Source organism: Garra rufa, chromosome 4 (genome assembly GCF_049309525.1).
Source record: "Garra rufa chromosome 4, GarRuf1.0, whole genome shotgun sequence".
In the NCBI taxonomy this organism is placed as follows: domain Eukaryota; kingdom Metazoa; phylum Chordata; class Actinopteri; order Cypriniformes; family Cyprinidae; genus Garra; species Garra rufa.
Window position 1 is genome coordinate 23,085,389 of NC_133364.1, and position 21,399 is coordinate 23,106,787.

At 35.3% G+C, this 21,399-nt stretch overlaps 1 protein-coding gene across 1 annotated transcript in view; it reads right to left on the reverse strand.

Annotated features, from left to right (window-relative positions):
- The window catches only part of ppp1r12a (protein phosphatase 1, regulatory subunit 12A), a 94,388-nt gene that overhangs the window by 48,031 nt on the left and 24,958 nt on the right, over positions 1-21,399 (reverse strand). Inside the window, exons 2-3 of the mRNA XM_073837797.1 lie at positions 8,393-8,523; positions 1,190-1,308 (exon numbers count right to left, since the gene is read on the reverse strand). Of these exons, the coding sequence (XP_073693898.1) occupies positions 1,190-1,308; positions 8,393-8,523 (250 nt within the window). The remainder of the gene's footprint in view (positions 1-1,189; positions 1,309-8,392; positions 8,524-21,399) is intronic.

Here is a 21,399-nt window from a genome sequence, read left to right on the forward strand (position 1 = left end):
TTAGTTTCTGCAAGAGGTAACACCCCTTAAAATTGAGTATGTTAAATAATCGTGTTTTTGTTTTGAACAAATTTTGGACTGGTGCAAAAAAAAAGGTGCAAACTGAAAATTCTAAAACTGCCATGACCCCTTTAAATAATAATAATAGATTAGGCCAGTAATTCCACAATAATTAAAAGATCATGCCACTTCAGCTTATTCTTAAAAAAAATTGTCATAACAGGCTCAAATTTGAGTCTTGGCTATTTGTCCTTTCCATACTAGTCCCTCTCTCACTTTCACTTCCTGTCTCACTTTATTGTCCCGTCCAAAAAAAGCCAAAAATGTCAAACACCATTCTTTAAAAATAAATCAATAAAATAAGTACATCTAATTGTTTTAAGGCTTTATTCTTCATTATGTACAGGACAGTTGCACCACCCTGACACATCAACAAGCAAAAACCTTTGTCTCTACCTGGATCCTTTTCACAGATTTCTACAGAAGTGAGTAGAAATGCTACGCCTCTATCACCAACCATTCTCACTTCCTCTACTAAGCCAGTGCAGAGTCTGTACTATCTGCAGCTGATACATCCCTGGTGAGCAAAGGAGCCGCAAACTGCCTCAGGCCATTAACGCATGTCTGAACAGGGCCTCTCAGTAGTAGCAAGGCTCCGTTTCATCATCAAGAATGGCAAAGGCCAAAAATAGAAAAACTATTTCATCTAGTTAGGTATCATTACAATAGGTGTCAGGTTAAACATATCATGTTTCACCATTATGTAAGAAACCTCACTACAGCCGGTCGCACCGACCTCCCTAAATCCTTTGTGACTTTGCACACGCATGGTATACCTCGGACATCAAGTATTAAGAGTGGACACAGGAGAAAGGGTGTTGTGCGCAACGCTGCTGGTTGAACAAGGCACTAATATTAATTCTGAGTCAGTGCACCCGTTGGAGTCCTGCCAAGACTTGCAGCCTCGACTTGAGCACACGGCAGCTGGGAAAGTTTAGCGTGATGCACTTATCACCCTTGGCTATCCGTGCAAGGCGAATCATTTGAAGAACTCTGACTCAAAATTGTCAGAAAGCGATGATGTGACGTGGACGTGACACTAAGCCTCGTACACCCTTGCCAAGTCATTGTCATGAAAGATGAAGTTTGGAGTGCCTGTGCAATGTGTGTCAAGGAGAGGCAGCAGTACCTTGCCGGTTGATCTCGTTTTGCAGAAGCTCCTCCATGGCCTCCTCCTCTGCAATATCCAATGGCGTTTCTCCCTCGCTGTTTACTACACCGACGTTTGCACCTTGAGTGATAAGATACCTGCAAAGACATGACAAGTCATTCAGTAAGATCATTCGAACTTTGGAATCTTTGGAATTTTTGAAAGAATGCATATGAAAGGACGACTAAATGAAACAAGGCCTCATTTTACATTTACGAGGACTCCCTTTACATTTCAAGAGTTCAAGTGGTGATTTGCATCTTAATCAAAATTCAGTGAAGTGGTCCTCCACTTCTGTTACTGGTTAACAGTTTGGACTCATGTCACCGGCTTGAGAGTTATGAAGGAGTGGCTGTTTCTTGTCTGAAAGAGCGTTTCAGCATTGACCTTGGCATGATCAACACATCGCCCTCAATAACCTCACTACTCATGTGTCCGATTCAAGAACCGTAGCACTAGGGAACAATTCTGCACAGACCTGCCCTTACTACAGTCTGGATCACATATTCCAAGCAGCTCAACTAGTAGTTTCTTACTATAAATCAAACACTCTTGCAAAACTCCACTTGGCTGAGAGTACAGAATTTGGGTGACTTAATCACCAGTCCTCAAGTTTATTGTTCTTCAACAACTTTGAATCCCACTTGAAACTGATCATCAGCAATTAGAGATGTAACGGTATTATCAATATCGTGGTATTGCAACAGCAAAACTTGCTTGATATCATCGTGGTCACATGACGATATGGTCCAAAAGTGTACTTTTTAAATATATTTCAACTTCTTATTCTAACATAAAACGTCTTTAAAGTTGTGTTTTGGGCCATTATGTTTTGGCACAGTATCTGTCAAATTAACTAAAACCGAAAGCACAATATGGCTTAAATCCCTTCATCAAGTCTGTTTTCGCTGCGCGTTTCAAAGCGAAGCGTGCACTTCGTTTAGACGACCAGCTCGTGATCCGGTGTTTTTCACACCTCAGAACGGCTTAGTTCACAGTAAATGCAGTGAACTAGTTTAGTGTATGTGCTGTGAGTTTAGCGCATGTTTAAGAATGCAACAGCCACCAGTTATGCTTTGGATCATGAGCTGATTCTAGTGAAACACTGTAATCATCTGCCATGAAAATAGTGTTTTTCGCACCTCAGAACGGCTCAGTTCATAGTGAATGCAGTAAACTCGTTATTAGCACACGTTCGGGAACCCACCACCAGTTATGCTTTGTTTTCACCGCAGATGATTACAGCATTTCACTAGATTTGTATCGAGACGCATTTTCGTAAGCCTGTTTTCACTGAAGCTGAAGTTCAAAGCTCTACTGCAGTTTCAGTCAAAATAAAAGCTTAAAAGTGAAGTACGAATTGCTGACAACTAGTTTTAATGGGTAACGTTACTGTGGTCCAAATTCAAAATATCTCTTTCAAGTGTAGAAATGAGGAAAGTAGTATTATAATTTCCCTACTGTAGTGTAAAGCAAAAAATAATATACCTATGAAATATTAACTTGATTTATTTTACAGTGCAACTGTTTTACGATATACAGCTTTTACTATTATATGAATAACAATAATATACAATTGTTGTGTTTTAGACTGAGACAATATACCACAAATAAAAAGAGGGTTGAGTCCCCTTTAAAAGTTCAGAAATAAGTCAATTCAATTTCTTAGTTAAGAACATGGGTTGGTTTGTGAATTAGATTAAACAATTTAACTTTAAAATGTACAAAATCTAAATTATTTCCCCAAGTCTTCAAATGTCTTTTTTTTTTAAATATCGCAATATTATATCGTAAACTTCATACCGTGAGATTTTGAAATCATTACATCACTATCAGCAATGCTTTGCTGTTTATTATTTAAGAGGCAAGACTGACGCATTCACTGTCAACCACAATTAAACTTGCAGGGCGGTCAGCATTATACTCAAAACATGCTGAATTGTACTAGACAGGTGTGAAACTACAAATGTTCACAACTGACTAGTCGGTTATTGAATGCCTATTCAGCTCATCTCCTCACCCTGACCCATCCTTATCTTATACATCTTAAGGTGTGGACACGTTTATCATAGTTCTGTGCATTTTCGTGGGCACACATGATGACAGGAAATTCCCTCACAGATTTTACAATGGATTTAAATTGGTCAGGCAGATTTGCTGCAGTGACCAACAAAAAGCTGCTTGGTTTGAACGTGACTTCAGTGTGAGCTGTGCTACACTGACTACTAATAGACAAAGGTCCTTTTTTGCCTGTGAAATTTCACGATTGTGACCGCACCTTAGGCCTAGAAGAGAAAAGAAGCCATTTCAAGATGGTTTTCAAGAAGAAAATTTGGAAAGTGTTCATTTACATGTGGTCTGTCAGGTTGCATTTGTATATTTGTGACTAATTTGTATAATTGTGTCATTTAGGCTTTCGTTGCTCCGTTTTACCATTTTGTACACAATTTCTATTTCAGGTTCTGGAAATGTTAGTCCTATCAACAGACACAAAACAGGTCAGAGTACTCGCAATATTCAGGACAAAAGCAAGCTTGTTCCGTTTTACTGTTTGCCCTATTTAAAAGTCAGCTGATATTTTCTCCAGAGTGCTGCGTTCCCTATACAGATCTCAAGCCTCCAATATAGCTCAAACATGAAATGCAATATTAAAAACGCCCACTGCATATAGAAGAGCGACACTGACAACAAAGCAACAAAGTCTGAACTTATATTAAATGAGAAGTTCACTTTCAGAATGAACATTTCCTGAGAATTTTCTCACCCCCAAGTCATCCAAGATGTTAATGGTTTTCTTTCTTCAGTTAAGAAATTAAGGTTTTTGAGGTTAAAATTTCAGGAATTTTCTCCATGTGGACTTCTATGGTGGCCAACTGGTTGAAGGTCCAAATTGCAGTTTCAATGCAGCTTCAAAGGGCTCTACACAATCTCAGCCAAGGAATAAAGGTCTTATTTAGCAAAACGATCAGTCATTTTCTAAAAAAAATAAAAATAAAAATCATCGTGGTCACATGACGATATGAAACGAAAGGTCTTCTGGTCCAAAAAAGTAGTTTTAAAAATATATTTAAACTTCTTATTCTAACATAAAGGGTCTTTAAAGTTGTATTTTGCACCATTTTGCTTTGGCACAGTATCGGTCAAACAAACTAAAACCAAAAGCACAATATTGCTTAATCCCAATCCCTTCATCAAGTCTGTTTTCGCTGCACATTTCGAAGCGAACGCTTCATTTAGGCAATCAGCTCGTAAGCCGGTGTTTTTCGCACCTCAGAACGGCTCAGTTCACAGTGAATGAGCTGTGAGTTTATCGCATGTTTGAGAACGCAACAGCCACCAGTTATGCACAAATTTATATACTTTTTAACCACAAATGCTTGTTTTGCACTACCTCAACCTCAACCTCCTCATGCGTGATGTAGCCGGAACATCGACCCAGTGTTTACAAAGCCAACGTGCAAAGAAAGTCAAATGCCCTTTACAAAAAAAGGCAAAACAACGATGTTGGAAGACTTTAAAGAAAATTAGTTTTTCGCCTACCCCTAACTTTTTGAACCAAAGTACACAGGTACACATAGAACTAACCGTACATGACCTCTCCAACAAGATTCATGGTTAAAAAGTATATACTTTCTTCCTTTTTTTTTTTGTAAGAAAATGACGATTTCACTAGATAAGACCTTTATTCCTCTGCTGGGATCATGTAGGGCCCTTTGAAGCTGCACTGAAACTGTAATTTGGACTCTCAAATCGCTGGCCATCACTGAAGTCCATTATATGGAGAACAGTTCTGGAAAGTTTTCACTTATATATAAAAAAAAAAAAAAAAAAAAAAAACTTTCCGACTAACGCATAAAAGACACGGGGCGAGTAAATTATCAGGAAATTTTCATTCTGGAAGTGAACTTCTCCATTAAAGGAGTAGTTCACTTTCAGAACAAAAATTTACAGATAATGTACTCACCCCCTTGAGTAAAACAATTCAGGATTTTTCTCCATATAATGGACTTCTATGGTGCCCCAGAGTTTGAACTTCCAAAATGCTGCTTCAAAGGTCTCTAAACAATCACAGACGAGGAAAGAAGGGTCTTATCTAGCAAAACAATGGGTTGTTTTCTTAAAAAAAAAAAAAAAAAAAATTTATATACTTTTTTACCTCAAAAGGCTCATCTTGTCTAGCTCAGCAAGACGAGCATTTGAAATTAAAAAGCATATAAGCTGTAAATGTTTTAAGAAAATAACCGATCGTTTCACAAGATAAGACCCTTTTTCCTCGGCTGGGATTATTTAGACTACTTTGAAGCTGCATTTAAATAGCATTTTAGAAGTTCAAACTCGGGGGCCCAGTCCATTATATGGAGAGAAATCCTGAAATGTTTGCCTCAAAAAACACAATTTCTTTAAGACTGAAGAAAGAAAGACATGAACATCTTGGATGACAAGGGGGTGAGCACATCATCTGTAAATTTTTGTTCTGAAAGTGGACTACTCCTTTAAGAACTGCCCATGACAACAGGTATCATAATTGACATGACATAATAAGTCACATTGCAAAACAAGCAACAAGCTAAGCGTGGGAAAAAAAAAACACATTCAAAATGGAGGATGTGGAAGAAACACTGACTATTGATTATAAATCAAAATTCAATCAACGCTGAGAAAATATCATGATTGTTAGAACACTGTGCATATGCTAACGTCAATATCAATTCAAAGTCAATTCTCTCGTGCGCGCTGTTATTTGTGTGGCCCACGGAGTTGCTGTCGAGATAAAGTGTTCCAAATCCATCACTTTTAAGGTTCCATGACGGTCAGGACACTGCCTTAGAAGGCTGCTGTGTATATAGGTAGGCAGGTTATGAAAGAGAGCTTTAAGCAGCCAAATTTATCATCAATTCATAGAAGAGGATATGTTTATCAATTCTTAGTAGAGGAAGAATGAGTCATTAATGAATGGAACTTGATTCCCTGCAAGCTAAGTGTCAAGAGTGTTAAATCATATGCACTACAGCTATGATTTCAGCACAGGATAGGTGCTAATCCAGCACTATGGTGAAGCGTGAGAACAGAGGTCACTTGGGGCTTGAAACCTGGCTGACCTCTTAACCAGGTTACACATAGCTGGCAAAATACCCTATCAACAGTGAAGGAAAGAGAAAACTAGAAGTACAACTAAGCCTTCAAATATTTTCTAATACAGCCTTTGGCTGAAATTTTAAAATTCACCTGTTGTGCTGTCACTAGTTTAATCGATTTTTCTAATAACATTGTCCAATAGTGTATATACACAAGGTTTGGGGTCAGTTAGATTTTTTATTAATGTTTTTGAAAGAAAATCTCTTCTGCCATCCAAGGCTGCGATACTGTGAAATAATATTAAAATTGGCATATTTAAAAAATCTGGCAAATCTGATTCTCAGCAGCCATTATTGTAGACTTTAGTGTCACATGATAGTTCAGAAATCATCACTTTATTTTAAGGTGTCCTTGTTACAGTGTAATTATAGATTTAAGTATTGAGTAATATTAATTAACTACATATACTTACTAAACGGTTAAGGTTAGGATTAAGATTTGATTTAGGGTTACTTGCATGTAATTATGCATAATTAATTGTTATTATGATAGTAATTACATGTGATGTGTAACAAGGACACCTTAAAATAAAATGTTACCAAATCATTCTAATATAATTTAATGGTAAAGAAATATTCCTTATTACTATCAGTGTAGAAAACAGCTTTGCTGCTTAATATGTTTGTGAAAACCACAATGCATTTTACACACGTCTTTACTGTCACTTTTGATCAATGAAATGCATACTTGCTAATCAAAAGTATTAATATGTTATTTTTTACACATTTTTTTAATCATTTGAACAGTAGTGTATATATGCATAACAGGACAACTTGGTGTTATTTACACAATTCTAATATAGACAATTCATCGATATTACACATTTTGCATAATTTGAAAATTATAGTTATACTTCATATTTTATTGTTTTAATTTTTTAATATTTAAAGTCAAGGTCTGGAACAAAGGTTAAAAAATAAACATGCATCAAGTGCTTTTGAAAAGTAGTAAAAATACATGATGGTTTTAATGTGATAATACGACAAAGTTGTTCAATCAATTAACACAAATGTCTAATTAATCACACATTTTTTTCTGAAATTAATAATGATTCATTGCAATTAATCCTGACTAACATTAAAGCTTTTAAATATACTTGCAATAATTTACATTTAATCTTCAAATTTATGTAGAAACCACAAAGAGAAATATTTGTTAAATATTTTTTATAACTGAAGGTGAGTATCACTGATGCCAATATTACTAATGTCTCTAGGAAATTGTTATTTCTCCTAATATTTAATCACTGACTATAGCCATTCAACATTACAGTAGAAATGAGAGCGATCAATTTGAACATTTATTAGCATTTAAAAAAATAACTTCTAATTTAAGTGAACTTAAAACAATCTTCACATAAACCCATTATGCACCCATGCCCTTCAGCCAGTAGGTAATATACAAAAACTGAATCAAGTTATCAAAACACTAAATGCTAAATTAAATATATATGACTCATTAAAGCTACAAAAGTTATTGATTTACTCTTTTTTCGTTTATTATTTGATTAACAGACACAGTAGATGGGTTATTAGGTTATTTGGCTACTACTACTTTAAGAGCTGCCGCTGCTAAACGTGACACAGATCTGACATGCATGATGCTCACAGTATAGCGGCTGACAGAACAGGTAAACTAATTTTAACTGACATATGGCTGACAGCATCTCATCTGACCACAGTTCACTGTTGTTCTACTGAAGCTGCCTCATCACCTGTAGTTTTTCCGTGCTCGTTTGACTAGCACCTGGCGCTGAAGTAAAGTCGGAGTGTGTGTCTGAAAAGCCCCCCATTTTATATGGTCGTAAAGACATTCTACGAATAAATAAAAACACTTCTTGTCAAGAAAAAAAAGACAGAAGCAGCAGTTGTGAGTGGGGTGGACAACCCTAGCCCCGCCTCTGCGTTTACTGCATTAAATATTTTAAACATTGTTAAACCAGAAAAAAATAATTTTGAAAACACTAGCTTTTAATAACAAGCCATCTAAAACTGGCTGAAAATGAAGAAACACTTATGTTTTCTGTGGTGGGGAAGTGGGACTTACTCAGCGATGTCGAGGTATCCGCAGGAAGCGGCAGCGTGAAGGGGAATCCAGCCTTCATTGTCGGGCTGGTTGATGCAGGCTCCGTGCTCCACCAGAAAGGTCACCATGTCCACATTATCGTCTATGCAGGCCTGGAAAAGATAAAAAAAACGAGTTAACATCTAAGCAAGAGTATTAGCCTTTCAGCATCTCTTAAAGTAAACCTCTTCAAATCATTGACCCTTTCATGCAACGTATAGCATTTTAGTTACCTAAGGTCTGGATTAAGGAGTCTTAACAAAACCGTTTCATAAACCCTGCAGGGCAAAACATTAATCTTCGGTGGGAACCTATTCCTCTAAACAAAGACACATTATATCATCAGGTAACCAAAATCCCTTGAGGGAAATATGGAGGTCTGTAATTAAAGCATGTCACCACTCGATGAGACAAAAGAGCTTGATATAGACTAGCGTTGTCACTACAGTGACGATATATACATACACACTATAGTTCAAACATTTGAGGTCAGTAAGATTTAAAAATAATGCTTTTATTTTGAAAGGACACATTAAATTGATCAAAAGGGACAATATTCTACAATATCACTGTTTTAACTGTATTTTTGGAGCAAATAAATGCAGCCTAGTTGACCTTGTTGAAAATAAATAAAGCTATACTGACTGAAAAATGCTAATTTCAGGCCGTTTTTTGGTCATGCCGATCACGTTAATGGTCTAATTATCTTATATTTTGAGTGGGACTTTCTGTGCCCGTTGTCAGACTCTAAAACTTCACAGGCTAAACTCCACAACCTTGACTAGCGTCCAACCTTGGTTCTCCATGTGCTCCCCTCTTGAACGGCTGCCCGTAAAATCCTGGTCTTACGGCTGGTTGCCATGACAATACCATAGACAAAGGGGGAAACACAGAAGCCAGCCTCACGTTCAGGGCACACGACTATCTGGTTGAAATCCTTGCCCAAATTTGGGCTGTTTACAGTACCGCAGTACAAACGTGTGGGCCTCTTTGCTCTTATCAGGACCTTGTCAAACTAGAGGTAGAGGAAACCAGGACTGTCCAAACAGCTAGCTTAAAGGATTCTGAACACCTTTTACAGGTCGAACGTGGCTGTAATTGTAGACAGATTGCACCGTGAACAAAACTTGCAACTCTATTCTTAATAGAACCTTAAAGTGTTTATCATAAATGTTTACCTATACACAATTTTTACTTGATTTTGTACTGTCAATCTTAAATCAAAAATATTAACCACAAAAATGACATCTCTTTTTGCAGCGAGACAATCACTCCTCTCCAGATTCACTTTCACTGTGAAACAAGCCAGAATAGCAGCTTTAAATTAGCAAAATTGATGAGACGTGTGAAAATTAACAGACATTCCTTTGAGAAAACCATGAAAAGACAGAAAGAGCTTGTAAACAATGTCACGCAAAGTCACATTTACCTCAGAAAAACATTCAGTGACTATAAACTCTTTAGTTAGTTAGAAATGATTTTTATTTAGCAAGGATGCTTTAAACTGATCAAGTGATGATAAAGACATTTATAAATGTAACAAAAGATTTCTATTTAAGATAAATGCAGTTCTTCTAAACTTTATTCATCAAAGAAAACTGAAAACGTTCTACTCAGCTGTTTTCACTATAATAATAATAATAATAATAATAATAATTTTTTTTTAGCAACAAATCAGAATATTAGAATGATTTCTGAAGGATCATGTGACTGGAGTAAAGATGCTAAAAATTCAGGTTTGAAATCACAGGAATACATTTTATTTTAAAATATATTGAAATAGAAAACAGGTTTTTTTTTTACATAGTAAAAATATTTCTAAATTGTACTGTTTTGCTGTACTTTGGATGAAATAAATGCAGGCTTGGTGAGTAGAAGAGACACACATTACAAAAAAAACACACACACACACACACACACACACACACACTACAAATGTGTAAAAAGTTTTTATAACAGCCACTATTTAAATGTTTATATTTCAAAAAAAAATTTGAAGTAGAAATATAACGTAATTCTAACTACTATTACAAATATTTAATTTATGTGTATTTACACAAATCAGTAGTCCCAACTGACCCTCATGTATATTTTACAGCATCAGTTGTAAGATTTATTTTCTTTTTTAGAAAAATTTGCAATGTACTGTACCTGATACATATCAAAAATAATCTAAATCGGAATCAAAACGTAAGCTTGTGAACAGAAATCGATTTGAAATGTGAAATGTGTCAATACCCATCCCTACTAATTTGGAAGTCTTTTTAAATGATTAATTAAAAACAACCACCTCAGAGTCACGTGTTTTTATCCAGAACTGCTCTGACCAATCCAGTAAGACAAATGCAAACCATTCAAAACTAATTTGACTTTTTAAACGATTTCATTAAAAACAAACATAAAAGAACTATACATCACTGTATTTAAACTGCCATTATAGGTAATTATCTTTTAAAAAAAAAAAGATATAAAACGTATTTAATCTATAGAATTTTTTAGCTGCACCCAAATATGGCCCAAAGCCTCAAGTAATTCGCTCGGCCTCGGGATAACACGTGTCTAACCCTGTCCCCTTAAAGGCAAGCAAGCATTCTCTCTGCCCTCAAAACACACCATGTTTATTATAAGCCTAACCCAGCAGTTCCCACAGCCCAACAATGGCAATCCCTTAATGGCTGTAATTGTTCAGGCCTGACAGGTGTGAGAGGCCGTGACCGCATCAGGGAATGTAGAGCTGGACTTTGAGCTACAAGACAAGCAAAATTACTCTCCAAAGAGAAAAAGGACTCTAAACTAATTCCGTAAAGTGCTTCTAAGCGCCATGTTGGAGTCTCTGAGCACTTGTGTGTAGCGTAGGAAAAAAGTGTCATTGTAAATTCCATTCTGAGCATGTACATGTAGCTATCTGTGTGTAATGAAGATTTGGTATGTGGGCGTCAAATTGATCCAGACAGACGTGAGGTCTGTTTTTTATTTGATGGTGCGGCTACACATTCAAGAGACATTTGGGAGCTAATCTGACTATTAATGTTGGTAATAATAGCAAGGATTACATCCAAATCCCACATCACTGATGGTCGAGGACAGGCACGTACAGACCACAGACAAGTACAGACTTAATAGCAAACAAGTTGCCACATCTCCATTCAAAGCTGGAGAGAAGCACTGATTAGGACCAGATTGACCAACAGAAAGCTTTGGTTTGAATGTGACTTCTACGTGCGCAGTGCAGCATATATTATACATTGCTACACTATTCACAGCACCATTTTAATTTGCAAAATAATGCTTGAAATTTTTGCTAATAACACCAAACTTTAAGACAAACTGTACAGTAATAATGATCCTCGTCTCAGACTCTCAACACCTTTGGTCACAAGCTGAATTCCTCAGCTGGCAGCCATGTTGGCAATAGCAAACAAGAAATCTGCAGAAATACCGAGATGAGTGAGGTTCAATTGAACCCAAAAGGATTCCTGTCTAAAATGTCAACAATAGACCACTTAAGCTGCTCTTAAGGAACAAGTGGTGAACTTCAATACACAAAAGCACCACAAATACATCCAAACAGCTGCTGATCTGCCTTGTAACCAAAAATGTCAGCACCATGCTGTGTAGGATCTCGTTTGTGATGCACTGCTAAAAATAGAGGGTTTCAGACGTGCACAAGCCCAGTCTCGGTTTGACTCTTACAGCCGATGCCACGATGATAGATATGAGTAGCTCTGTTTTGACGATACCGCATCTCGCTTCTCACAGACAGACCTGTGCATGCAGAATTCAATCCGCAGTTAAGTGAAAACCGTCTCGGCTGCCAATAGAGAATTTATATACTGCTGAGTAGGAGTTTAATTAGAGGCCGGATCAGTGTACAAAATGCCTACCTTTAGTGGACTTTCAAAGCTTGATTGAATATATTTGAGACCACAGTAAAGAAAGCCAAGAGGGGACACACTTTCATTTTTGAACGACTGCAGATGTTTGATTCTGGACGTAAATCAACAAAGTTGCAGGCTTACAAAACTAATCAAAGCAGACATATTTATCCTCTTATTTTCACTCAGCAAAGGTTATTGTAAAAAAAAATCTGAGCTGGGCAATAGAGCTCAAAACAAAAGTCAATATTTGGAGCATTTTGACAGTGTTTGATTTCTCAATATTTAAGTGTTTGCTCTAAAATACTTGAAAAGAGTAATTGCTTTATTTCTCAATCTGAGAAGCCATCATTCAACCAAAGAGCCATTGCTGCAAAGTCGATTCGCAATGTTTCATTTAGTTAAAATGTTTTAAACAATGTCACAATTACAAAATGTTATTCGCTAAAAGAACACAAGGAAGAAATGGATTAAACCATTTACATACATCAATAGTAATATTAACCAGCATACTAAGAGCCAGATTTACTAAACAGGGCAAATTACATTTGTCAACAAATAAAAATGAGATGAAAATGTTAGGGAGGGATGATTTGGGAAGAGATTCATTCAGAGCGAATCTGCTGTGTGGTTTGGAGGTTAGATACGTACATTTGAGCTCAATTTGGTCCGTTTTTCTAAATCTACTGTAGACTTAGTCGACTAAGATCTGATATTTAAGACAATTCAGATGACTAAAATATGACTAAAACTAAATGGCATTTTAGTCAAAAGACTATGAGTAAATCAAAATTTGCTGTCAAAATAAACAGTTTTAGTGCTAATTCTTCACTGTGCATCATTAGTAAATCCTGACAGTACTATTTTAACATCAAAAAGCGGTTTGCGCTGGTGCAAGTTGCTAGTAAATCTGGCCCTAAAATCGTTTAAGCAATTAATCATTGAGTGAACATGATAAATGTCCAAATTTTAATCAAATAACAACGATCAACACACAAAGACAAGCTCAGGAAATTTGGTAGAGAAGGTCAACTATACTTGCTTGATGTGCAAAAACAAACTGAACCGCTCATAAAAGCTCAAATGTTCTTGTGCATCAACCAAGTTTGGTTGAGCTGCCATTTATCATATTTGATGTGCTCGGTTTAAGTCACTGATCAATGTTTATAAAAATAAATCTGTTCATCAATATCATTCATCATATTGAACAATCTGAATTCTGAATGTCTATTCAGAAGACTTGGATTAAAACGTTTCAACCATATGGATAGTTAGTAATGATATTCATAAAGGATTTTGGAGAAATAACATTTTGAAAACGGTGAGACATCTTAAAAAAAAAAAAAATTATATATATATATATATATATATATATATATATATATATAAAAGTTTTTTGGGTTTTTTATTCACCATACTAGTCAATTATTACACTGTCAACAAAAAAAAAAAATAAAGCCTGGACATCCCATGTACTGCCTAGCCCTAGTTTGCTGAACAGAGTGCTTCCTCTTCTTTGCATAATGACTATAATATTAAAAGTGGACGTGGGCAATAATGTGGACAATGTAATCTAGTCGAAAGGTCTACAAAAGCCATGCTGTTTTTCAAAAAATGCAGTTAACAAATCTGACCCAGGACATAAGGGAACTTCCCATCGTTAAGAGTAGAGACACTATGCACTCACTTCCCATAAGGCACCCCTCACATGGATTCATAAACAAGGCAAGCACATTAGAAAGTTTTCAACCAATCAAGTAATGGGCACGAAGAGTTTAACCTCTATATCACATATGCTGGGATGGGAAAATCAGCAAGACGTGTGATTGTGAGACTGGCTGCTCAAGTGCCACATTACAAAAAGGGCCCAAAACAGGAAGTGATGCTTCAGTATAGCACCCTAATGAAACCTGATTTTACACAGACCGCCAACTTCAACAAGACCAACCACATCTGATGTCAGTAAGTTAAAAGTGAAGTGTGTAATATGCAGAGACAGCTAAAAGTAAACCATTAGTAGGATGATTTCCCAGAAGAGTTTAAACACCGTGACGCTATCAAAACATCGTTCTGTTTGTTTGAGCATCATGACAAGCCTGACGCAGATAAAGTTCAAGGCAGGACCAACAGAGGACGATGAAAGTTCTTAGAAAACATTTCTGAAAAATGAGAATAAATATGATTATTTTTGCAATTCTATTTGGTGACACTGATACAATTATAGAAGTTCACTTCCAAAACTAAATTTACAGATAATGTGCTCACCCCCTTGTCATCCAAGATGTTCATGTCTTACTTTCTTCAGTTGTAAAGAAATTGTTTCTTGAGGAAAACATTTCAGGATTTTTTTCCCATATAGTGGACTTCTATGGTGCCCCCAAGTTTGAACTGCCAAAATGCAGTTTAAATGCAGCTTCAAATGATCTCAAATGTGGTTGTAAATGATCCCAGCCAAGGAGAAAAAAAAAAAAAAAGAGTCTTATCTTAGAGTCTTTTTACAAAATTACAATTTATATACTTTTTAATCTCAAACGCTTGTTTTGTCTTGCTCTGTCTAAACTCAGTTAAGAGTATGTAGAAAACTCCCATCTTATTTTTTCCCTCGACTTCAAAAATCATTTCAAAATCATCCTACATCACTACAGAAGTACCAACCCAGTGTTTGCAAAGTGAACATGCAAAGAAGATCAAACACCCTTAACCTAAGTTTTTCTACATACCCTAACTGCCTTGAACCGGAAAAAACAGAGTTCAGGCAGAGCAAGACAAGACAAGCTTTGAGGTTAAAACGCATATGAATTGTAAAAACTAAAAAGACCCTTCTTCCTTGGCTGGGATAATTTACAACGACATTTGGGATCGTTTGAAGCCACATTTGAATTGCATTTTGGAAGTTAAAAATCAAGGCACCATTGAAGTCCACTATATGGAAAAAAATCCTGAAATGTTTTCCTCAAAAAACAGTAGAAGAAAGAAAGTCATGAACATCTTGGACGACAAGGGAATGAGTACATTAACTGTAAATTGTTGTTCTGGAAGTGAACTTCTTTAGATCAAAAGAAAGAACACTTTTTTAGCTCAACAGAAACACTTAAACAGAATAAATGAATAAAATAAAACAATAACTGTTGCAACGCTGTTTAGTTACACAAGAAACAAGAAAAATGTATGAAGAATATATTTAGGATAAATTTATAAAATTCAAAACAGATCGATCTGCTAGACGAGAAAACCCTCTCAGACACTGAGAAAGAGAAGACAGGGCATGACCCCCACATTTCCTCAAGCACCCCATTCAATTTGGACAAGACAAACATCGCTGATTACAGCGCGTTATCTATAGATTAACTTTATAAAGGCACAATAAAGGTTAAATATGGCTTAGATTAGAGCTGAAACAATACGGTGTCCATCTTATGCGCCAGCCTAATCCTAAAACAACACAGCGAGAGCTCCGTCTACACTGGGAGAGAAATGCAAATCCGCAGATCTGAAACATACGACTGATGTGCATGCGGAGGTGAAGCCCTGCTTGTCTCCATGGAAATGGGTCTCGAAACGAAAAAAAAAAAAAAAGACAAGAGTTTGGTCACGTTGGCCCTTTGTAACTAACATAAATAAATAAAAGACGGGAATTCATTTAAAACGCACCAGGGTTGTTCCAGCAGCCCCTGGAGACGGACTCTGCTGAGGGGGAGATGAAAAGAAAGTCTTACAGCTGAGGGCCGGAGGGGGTCCGACTTCTTTTGGAACTGTGGCGGCTGTGTTTTCGAGCTCTTCAGTTCGGCTTAACCGGCGCGATTCTCATGGCCGTTTATGGTCAAACTCTGAACACATGATTACGGACCCCTGAACATGGGGTAAAAGTCTATATGGACCAGCTGATCATGTCTCTCCATAATAGGCTAAAACGAGGAGGAAGACCCTTTATCGCTGTCAAGCAATGACTGCCAAATAGTAAAACACAGTATATTGGGTGAATCTCACAAAACCAGTATGGCCAATATTTCAACAAAAACAAAAAAACAAATATAATATTTAATCAATAAGGTTATTTAAATAAATAGAAAATGAAATTGCTTTCATGTCAGTAAATCACCAAACCCTAATTAAATCAGAAATAAATAATTACTGATTTATTTCAGCTTTTAATAAAATATTGTGCTTTTAATATGTAATAATACATGTTACTCTAATACACACATATATTAATAATGTATAAAACATTTTATAATTGGAGTGTCTTAATTAAAAATATATTTCTAAAAAAAAAAAAAAAAAAAAAAAAAACACAATCACAAAATTAAAACATTACCCTATTTTAATAATGTACTATTAGTATTATTGCACATAATTGTGTGTGTAAAGTTCATTTTCAACCATATCTAAAAAAAAAAGCTATATATTTTACCATTAAGGTTATTTAAAAACATAAAAATAAATTGCTTATGTCAGTAAAGCAAAAATCAGAAATAAATGAATAAATAACCTATTTATTATTTATTTTAGATTTTAAGACTACCATAATTATTATTATTATTACAACAACAACAACATGTAATTATGTATTTTTATATGTAATAATACATGTAACCAGTCAAGTGTATGGCTCATATTTCAACCCAATATAAAAGGAAAGTAATAATAATTTACAATTGAAGTTATTAAAATACATGAAAAAAGAAACTGCTTTTATGGCAGTAAAGCACCAAACCTAATTTAAATTATAAATAAATAAATACATTTATATTTTAATAGCGCACTATAATAATAATAATAATTATTATTATTATTATTATTATTCTACATCCTTGTATATTTTTAACATAACACATTTAACTCTTATAATGTATAAAGCGTTTAACATTTTATAATTGGGTGTCATAAAAAAAAAACACACAATATACACAAAATGTGTCTATTTTAATAATATAATATTATTATTATTATTATTATTACATGGCTTTTATGTCAGTAAAGGACTGAACCCAGAAATAAATAAATATACAAACTATATTTAATATTTATTATAATAATGTATTATTATTATACATCAGTGTATTTTTAATGTAATAATAGCAATAGTAAGCCTTATACATATATAAATAATGTATTAAAACATTTTGCATTTTATAATTGGAATGTTATAATAAAAAATGTATACAACATTTGTAAAAAAAAAAAAATGAATAAAAAAACACAATACACAAAAATACTATGCACTTAATTATAAAATTACAATTAATTATATGCTATTATCATTACTACACATAATTATGTATAATTTTTATACGAAACAAATACCTTCATAATAAAATATAAATGTGTTGATCATTTGTTTATCTCAATCAGACATTTATGGAAAGGTTAATTGATTACTAGCACGTCCAATTAACCAAATAAAGCCACGAGAAGGTAACAAAAGGACAAAATGAGAAGGCTACGTCATTTATAACCACTTCACAACTACAATTAACTCTATATCAACCACTGCAAGAGAAACCAAACGCATGCCCCTTGCTTGCAGTTCAGAAAAAGGACACTGGGCTTTTTACATACTTTAAAAGGAACTGTGACTTCAAACCACCACAGCAGAGCACAACCTCCCCGTGTGTGTGTGTGCGTGTGTGTGTGCGTGTGCGTGTGTGTGTGTGTGTGTGTGTGTGTGTGTGTGTGTGTGTGTGTGTGTGCAAGCCCATGAGTGATTATCTCCCAAGCCATCACGTGAAGCGTTTGGATCTAACTATAGCAGCACTTCACTTCAAGGGGAGAAGACACTTGAAGCCCCCTCCCATCTCACTTCCTCTGGTAGCCTCTGTAGACTCTCTGTAGCTGAAAAATCAGGACGCTTTCACAATCCTGCAGTTCTCTTCCACCATTCCTCCTTTGGCAAACAACAATCAAAGTAAACATATATTAAAAGGGCACGTATGATGGAAACAAACATCTGATGGACCATGTAGACATGCTTACCCTTTGACAACACAAAAGTCACTCACCAATCTACAAAGACCATTTGTAGAAACCCAGTAGTTAAAAGAGAAATTGAAGTCACAACCAAGAGTATCGTTCACCCAAAAAGAATGTTGATGGTAGCTACTGACTTCTAAAATATTTTATCCATACTATGGAAGCCAAAAGCTGGGTTTCCATTTAAAGTTGCGAATTTAGCTTTTGAATATCACGTAAAACATTGACAAATAAGGTTTCCATCCATCAAGTTAAAGAGAACAATATCGTCACTTCCTTACAAACTGGCACTAAATATCACTACGAAAAGTAGAAGTAGAATAAAATTTGCTTACAGTTTATTTTAAGGTTTCTTTTTTTACAGTGTAATTACACTTTTAAGTACTGAGTAATATGAATTAACTATATGTACTTACTATATGGTAGGGTTCAAGAACAGGGTTTGGCTAAGGGTTACTTGCATGTGATTATGCATAATTAATTGTTATTAAAATAGTGAGTACATGTGACTTGCGTAACAAGGATACCTTAAAATAAAGTGTTACCTAATAAATTACCTGCGACTTTCAGAGGTGGATGCCTGCTGTTTGGAAACACGGTTCTGGGAGGCAATTATACTAAGAACTTTGATGACAGGCGTTAAGAATGTCCATAACAACATTTCGGATCCTGTGCAACAAGATTGGTCCATTGGTTAGTCAGGTTATGCCATCCCATAGCGTAAAGTCACTTGACTTTTGATGCGAATGGACGAATTTATTCAACAAATGCATTTCCAGCTCTCATTATTTGCATTAACTCTTTTTCTTCTAGTTAAGGTTCTTTTTTCCCGCCTAAATGAGCATAAAAACAGGATGGAAACATAGCTAATGGTTACCATCAACTGGTCGATTTCTTCAAAATATCTCCTTTTGTAATCAATTGAACAAACTCAAAGTTTTGGAACAAACGAACAATGAAAGATGACAGAATTTTCACTTTTAGTAAGATCATTCATGTACATATTATACAATCAAACCAAAAATTTCAGACAACAGATATAATTGTTTACTAGTGGGTGCAGGACACTATAGTTCATTTATGTAAGTGATAATAGCAAAATACACATAAATACACAAGTAAACATTTTACCCCCCAAAAAACTTCACACAGTGGACTACCAGTAAAATTGATACAAATTTAGGACCAAAAATTTTAACTGAGAGTTTCACCTCACCACCTTTTGTTACATAACTTTATAAGTTATCTAAAAGATTATCAAGATGAATTTGTTCTTTCTAAACTGTAGCAAATAAACTGTGATAATGTGAAAAATGCTGAAGGTTTCTAAAATTTTGGTTTTACTGTAATTGATTTGTGATTATCAAGATGAATTTGTTCTGACACGGTTTAACTCTTGAGTTCATGTTATAATTTACTACCATTTTCTAAACTATAGCGAAGAAGCTGTGAAGAAATGTTGGAGTTTGAATAAATCTTGGATTGACTATGTTTTCATGGTCAATCTTACAATTAGCAAACAATATCTGAGGTTACAGTGCTTCAAACTCAATTTCATCATATAAATACAAATCCCATATTAATTTGACAATGAACTGTTTTTCCTTTGTGCTTTTTTTCCCACTATGCACATTAGTGACAACTTATGAAATATAAAAGCAAAATAAACATTTGAGGGGGGTAAAAAAAGGGTAAAAACATCCAAATGTAATAAAGCTTGTGTGCAATTTATATTGAAGGCTTCAAAAAAGGCTGAGACTCACAGCTGCAGTTGCAATCTCAAAGTGTTCAAGCAGTTAAATGCTCTTGAGAGGTGTTTTCCACAGTTCATAACTTACATTGTACTATTATATTCTTATCAGTAACTGTTATAAACAATTTAAAGTCAGGAAGAACTGTGCAACAGCTACTGTTCACAAGAGCATTAAACTTCGACATTTAGAGTAAGGCTTCACGTGTCCACCAGATAAAACGAAACAGAGAAAACTGCCATATTTCCATTTGTATGAGTTACTATGAGTTACTACCTTTTTTTTTTTTTAAAAGCAAACTATTTTTTAATATCTCATAAAATATGAAATTAAATTATAGGTTACAATCCATTACACAGTTTCTAACTGTTGACAGGGCACGTGAACTGAAAAGGTGTGTGCCGCAGTTGGCAAAGTGATGAAGCCCAGAAGCCAGAGATGGTGTGTGAGCCAACTGTCCTTGGCATTCCCCTGTTTAATTGGCCAACTATGTATCATTCAAAGTCAAATCGAGTGCGCACACACTAACTCCACTTCTTTGATTCTGCTAACAAGTAAGGACCCCTCAAATAGGTCATGGAATAAACTAGATTTCGCAACAGGTTACCTCACCTATATAGAACTTTGGGGATTGTTAACCTACACAGGAAAATCCTGTAGTCATATCATAAAAAGCACTTTTATGATATTTTGTTGGTTGGCAGTGCATAGTCATTAAATGCTTTCGTTATATGATAAAAAAAAGAAGTTGGAGACCGTTCAAAATAGCTTATTTTGTGTTAAAATAGCTGTTAAAGTAAAGCCCAACCCAAGCTCATGAAAATACATGCATCTACATTTCTGCAACGTCGTAATTGCGTACCTTACTGCACGTTTCGCAACAGATTCACAGTGAAATGTCCGGAGAGTGGCATTAAAACACACGTTTAATACTTGCCCAACATGGCACATTTTTATTATGTTGGTACAGGTACATTGCTGCGTTTTTATTTTGCGTCTTGAGGTACGAATTGCGTCTGTTCAGAATTCAAATATCCAGGGAGTGTCGCTAAAGGTTAATGCTCTATTGTTTTAGAAGTATCCCCTACACCAAACCTCCCCGATAGTGTTCATAAAAGCAAAAGATATATTAAAAAAAAAAAAAAAACGCATTTGTTGACGGATTTCAGGTTTTTGGCGAAAGCCGTAGTTTCACGCGGTTCGTACCAGAGATCATCACTCAAGTGCAACGCCATACCGGTTGAGCTACAGAGCAAGCCTACTAAATTAGAAAACCCATGCATATGAAGTTGTACATAAGCATCAGTTTTCAAATTGCACTGGATGTTAAAATAGTTGTTATAACATAATATTCTGCCAGTAATTGTGTGAAAATTAGGCTTTACTAATCAAA